The 6,000-nt window shown below is 39.0% G+C and overlaps 1 protein-coding gene across 1 annotated transcript in view; it reads left to right on the top strand.

Annotated features, from left to right (window-relative positions):
• Window positions 1-6,000, top strand: part of NPLOC4 (NPL4 homolog, ubiquitin recognition factor) — a 50,774-nt gene extending 44,774 nt beyond the window's left edge. Inside the window, exons 15-17 of the mRNA XM_081938726.1 lie at window positions 1,307-1,423; window positions 3,178-3,280; window positions 4,035-6,000. Coding sequence (XP_081794852.1) covers window positions 1,307-1,423; window positions 3,178-3,280; window positions 4,035-4,192 — 378 coding nt within the window. The 3' untranslated portion in view covers window positions 4,193-6,000. The remainder of the gene's footprint in view (window positions 1-1,306; window positions 1,424-3,177; window positions 3,281-4,034) is intronic.

Below are 6,000 nucleotides of genomic sequence, written 5' to 3' on the forward strand. Positions count from 1 at the left end.
AGAAAAAGTTTGCATATATGTTACCATGAGCAAAATGTCTACCAAGGTTACAAATTATGTCTCAGTAAGACTTCTATTGAGCACACCTGTTTGTATACGCTATATGCTTCAGCTGTACCCTTGACTTTTACTACCAAACAAAATATCTTTGCAATATTTAATTGGAAAAAAGGAAACACTAAGCAGATTTTGTCCTTTGAGAAGAAGAAAATATAATCTGCTGCCTTTTCTATTCCTGCTGTCTCCTTTTGAGCCTATGTTCATAGAGATAGAGAATAACTATTGGATCTAAACACATTTTAGCTTATTTCAGCGTGTGGTCAACTTTTAACAGCTGGGAAAGCTCACATAATCTGCCTCATTGCTAAGAATGGCATTACTCCATTGGTCAGACATTGGATGAAAATTATAAGTGGTAGAACTGCAACTGTCTTCATAGGTTCTGCTGAACTATTGTTACCATCACTTGAAAAGAAATACAGTAAATTTTCCTGAAGAGGAAGCTTTATCTAAATTCTCCTTGATGTGGAAGGAATATCTGGTTGGTCTTTGGCAAAAAAAAAAGTGACACTCATTTGCTCTCTTTACATCACAAATACTGGCAGACTTCATAGATAGGACAAAATACGTGAAATTGCTCTTTGAACTAGGAAGAATAGGAGAGCTCAAATGCAAAACCTGCAGGCCAAGTATGGCATGGTGGGGTATCTAAGAGAGCCCATAACGCTGTTTTCCCTTCCCAACCGTTACTTACTGTTGCTTCTACTACATTTCCTGCCCTCTGCATCCCAGCTACTGTTTCTTTTGCTGCCTCCACATCCCCCCCCCCCAGTTTTTCCTACTGTCTCTCTGCCTCCCTTCTGCTTTGTTTGCCTCTATATTCCCCAGCTTCTTTGTCTTCTTGCATAATCTCTTAAATTTGATGTGTTTGCTTCTGGCTGCTATTTCTGTCTATTCATTCTTGCTGGAAGAGTTTCGTCAGCAGAGAGTGCTATGATCCCGAGAAAAGACTCAGTATCGTAATACTTTTGCTAAAAAAGAAAAAAAAACTGCAGGTATTTTAGTTTGAGAATGTTGCTGCAAATAAAGAGAAATAATTAAATGCTTAAAGAAGTATAAATTTAAATAATAAAGTTAGTATTAAGGTCATATTAAAAAAATCATCTGACTGCTTGGGTCCTGTCCACAAGTACAGCTATTAAGATAACAGGTTTGTTTTGCAGCCCTGTGACAGGATATTACATATACTGGTAAATTGCATAGAATGTTCCAGTTGACTAAAGAATGCCTTTGTCAATCTTTGCAGGACTTTCACATTCTAGCTACATATTTGTCCCAGAATACCTCTTCTGTATTCCTTGACATCATCTCTGATTTTCATCTTCTCCTCTTCTTGGTCACCAATGAAGTGATGCCTTTAAGGGTATGTAATGACTTTATTTTTTTGGAGAAAAGCATAAAGCTTACATTAAGAAGGCTGTTAAGCATAACTGACTTTAAAACAGGATACCTTGACTCATTAGAAGTGGTTTCTAGATTGGTACTTTGGCAGTCACTTCTAAGCTGTTTAGAGAAATGAGTTGTTAGCAATTGTAGCTCAGCCTGAGTGGAGCAAGTTTGACACTTAGGCATGTTGTTAAATTTTCTGTATCAGAAATTCTTGTTGTAAACTATCAATTCTGCCATCTCATTTGTTTATTTTTAATTCGTGCTTATGGCTAACTCAATTTTCTAACTTTTGCTAGATCACTGATAAACATGACGCTCTGCCTTTACAATCAACTTTTTTTTAAAAAAAGGCGGGAAAAGTAATAATGTCCTGTATTTTCCAGAGAGCCTGAAGAACTATAATGATGTGTGGAATAGTTGAGCTGCCAGTGGGCAATTAACCAGGTTTACTGAATGTTATAATGATAATGAAGTGTAATTGCAATGATACAATTGTTGTTTTAAGGATGAAATATGGGATGCACAAAGTCTATCCTCTTTACATTTTAGAAACTTCCCATCAGATTTTCATAATTCTGGATGTAGCTTTTCCCATCTGCCTTTGATTTAGAGAAACTGAACTCTGTAGTTTATAGTATAGAAAGCACAAGAAATTCTGCTTTTCAGCAGAATGGGGTTAAATTTGTAACCAAACCAGAACTTTTTGAAGATGTACCTTCCTAAATTTGATAGAAATCAGAACAGGTATTTTTGAAGTAAACTTCATTAATCCTTTTTAAAGAACAGTTCCTGTAACTTTGCTGTTAGGTCAGTGTAATAGCACTTAACAGGTGTAGTAATTGCTTCTCTGGTGAGTATCCATCCTAGTCTTCAAACAGTTTCATTTCCTGATTATTCATATACATCAGGATCTGTTATATAATAAATCCAATGTGCAAACCTAATACAGATTCTGACATTTATGCAGTAATGTGATTATGAAGCCAGTAGAAACATTTTTATTTCCTGAGCCCGCTTCGCTCAAGAAAAAGGATGAAATGACAATGCATATTGTTATCCAGTTCATTTCAGAACTTTAGTCTGCAATGCCACCTGCTGTTCAAATCTCAATAAATGTTTTTTTCTTTCAGCAAATCCATTTTAATGTAATCCTGCATAGTGTCACTTGTGAATGTTGGAGAACAGTTGCTGCTAACTGAAATGTGGAGCATGATGTTTCATTCATGCATTCTTGCTCATACGAGTATTCTAGATGGGGTCTTGTTTTTACGCTGGCATTTCCTTTCTTAAAGGAGTCTGACTTGTTCTTTTTGTGCCACTCAATCATGGAACACAAAATAAGTGGAGTTAACAACGCACATGCAATATAGTGCCTCTGTCTAGATTCTGCTAAACAAAGCAGTACAAGTTTCATTTCTTGCTACTTTCAAGAATAATTGGCCTTTAAAACTGGAATGGAAATGGGATACCTGAAATGGCATTCTTAGGTCTCAGGAAACAAAATGTATTTTTATACTGTTGCTCCATGCCTTTAGATGTCCTGAAAGTGGGAGAAGAGATAGAGTGCAACCTATTTTGGAGATTGTAAATCATTTGACAAAAAAATGTTTTTGTGTAATGGAATATTTAGATATTAAATATTACTGACAGTTACAGCTAGTGGAATATGGTGCATTAATCCTTTATTTAAAATGTAGGTAGTGTGATGTGGTTTATTTCCTCTTTTAGGACAGTATCAGCTTGTTGCTGGAGGCAGTAAGAACCCGGAATGAAGATCTCGCTCAGACCTGGAAAAAATCTGAACAGTGGGCTACCATTGAGCAGCTTTGCAGTATGTTTAATGTCTTTTCTCTTTTTGAATCACCTCACTCCAAAGATGCTGGACAGCTTTTGTTTACCTATGTCAAATTGCCTAGTGTTGGAATTTAGATTTGTGTTGGGAATACAACACAAGTAAACAAAACTTTACACTTTGTAGCCAAGTAGTTACCGATATAGATGGATAGATAGATAGATAGATGATAGATAGATAGATAGATAGATAGATAGATAGATAGATAGATAGATAGATAGATAGATAGATAGATAGATGATAGATAGATAGATGATAGATAGATGATAGATAGATAGATGATAGATGATAGATAGATAGATAGATAGATAGATAGATAGATAGATGATAGATAGATAGATAGATAGATAGATGATAGATAGATAGATAGATAGATAGATGATAGATAGATAGATAGATAGATAGATAGATGATAGATAGATAGATAGATAGATAGATAGATAGATAGATAGATAGATAGATAGATAATAGATAGATAATAGGGAGGGAGGGAGGGAGGGAGGGAGGGGTAATTTAATTCATGCAGGAAAGAAAGGAAGAGATTTAGAGGATACAATTGTAGAAATCTGTGGAAAGAATTAGACAGTGTTGTGCCAAGGAATGGGAATTTTCCTAAGGGAAGATTGCATTCATTCTAGAAATTATCTAGCAATTTGTAAAGTTTCTAGGCAAAAATGTTTTCTGCTTGTTGGAGCTCTTTCCATCTCCTAATTATTCCATTTCATTTTTTCAGGCACAGTGGGTGTTCAGTTGCCAGGACTCCAAGAATATGGCGCCATGGGCAGTTCAACACATGCAACAACTTCTTCAATGTGGGCCTGTCAGCACTGCACCTTCATGAACCAACCAGGCACAGATCATTGCGAGATGTGTAGCCTCCCACGGAGCTAGGCCCTTTCTGGCTTGGCGATCGGGGCAGCCATTACAGACCAACTGGCACAAATACAGAGGCAAACCTTTAGCCAGGCAGGACTGTTCTTCCTCCTGGGACTATGTACTGTGTGGGGCGGGGCAAGACAGGAAAGGAGGGAAAGGACCCATATCACAGGTATTCAATTGCCATTTACAAGGTGGCAGCTTGCAGTTGGAACAGGATGTCCCGGTGGGAAAAAATAAGATAGCCCCACTGTGCTGCCTTGTCTTTTCTTTGCTCTCAGTATTGTAGAAAGCCAGAGGTCCTGCTTCCCTTGAGCTGAAGTCGCACAGGTGGCTGATCAGCTCTGTGGGCTCATGGCGGTGTGGCCGTGTCGCCCTGTTAGCTTGCATGCCACAAGCTTTCCCCGCCTTAAGCTTGTCAGTGAGGCTAGGCAGTAGTGTTGAAGGGATGACTTGGTCCCCCAGGGCTAGCTTGTGTAATGTTGTTCTCTTGACATGCTTTGCATTTAGCCCCAGAGTTTCTGGGTCACTGGTGCCTGAGCCACATTGGTCCACTCTCTCATTATAGCTTCAATTTGAGTGACGTGCGATCGCAGGGCATACTGTGGCTTTAAAGCCCCAGGTTGAACCACGGCACTGGAGAGTGAGGGAAGAACATCTTTCTCAACCAGGCAGGGATGATTCTGGTTGCCACTTCCTCCGTTTCTTGCCCTACATCCCTAATGGCAGCAGATTAAAATAATTCCCAGAATTCCTCATCAATACTTAGCTGAGAGAGAAGGTGATTTTCATCCTGGTTTGGCAACGGGAATCATATCCTGCCACTTCCAGGTTTGGAACCCTACAGCAGCTTCATTCCAGCTGTGTCAGGACTGGGAAAGCAACAGTTCACAAGCAGTTTTTGTACCGAGTCTCCATGCACTATTTTCCCTTTATATTTAAAGCAATTTCCTGGGATCCAAAGCTATGATCGGGCAAAATATCTAGGCATTTTATTCATGTCTATTAATGACTACACAGGGATCAGCACAACAAAATTAAATGGAGCATATATTGGAATGGGAGTTTGTCTTACCTCACTAAAATGCCTGTGTAAAAATTACCTTGCCTCTAGAAGATAGTGACTGCAATAGAAATGGCCTTGCCTCTAGAACACAACCCTGCCTACTGTTCATATCATCATATATTAGCTGTGCCTCCTATTCCTTATTTCTTCTGATACCTGGGCTCCTCCATTCAAGTGTCCTGATATTCTTATTTTTTTCATTATCCAAAATTCCCAGTATCTCTGCTAGGACTGTTTTATGTTAAGTCACAATTGATTCCCCTTGCAGAAGTAGCCTGCATAGCAAGCCTATATAATCACCCTTACGAATCTCGCAATATTAGAGAGAAAGAGGCCCTTCACGTCAACTCTCTGATTATGTGGACATACAGCCTTTATTTCTGCCCTTCCATAGTTTATACTCCTAGGTCTTCGTCACCACCAAAAAAATGTGCCTCCGTCCCAGCTCCCATTTTCATTATGGGCACATAGGACTGGCCTCCAAACACTTGCTATGAAGGATGCGGTCTTTGCCTTTCAAGGCAGTTGTAGCTGGGGCTCATAAACACTCTCTCTGGCCCTAGTTATTGCTGGCAGGACGTGTGACTTTTGTTTCCTGGGTTTGCATTTTGGCTAGATTTCTCAAGCTCAATGGGCTGTAGCCGCTCTTGCTGTTCTTCTTGGTTCTTTGGGTTGCAGAGGTGTATGTTTGGTTTGGACTGGACTTAACTGAATAACAGCCCTGCAAATAAAAACCTATTAAAAGCATCCAAAATGA

This window comes from Natrix helvetica (genome assembly GCF_964273705.1).
Source record: "Natrix helvetica genome assembly, chromosome: 1".
In the NCBI taxonomy this organism is placed as follows: domain Eukaryota; kingdom Metazoa; phylum Chordata; class Lepidosauria; order Squamata; family Natricidae; genus Natrix; species Natrix helvetica.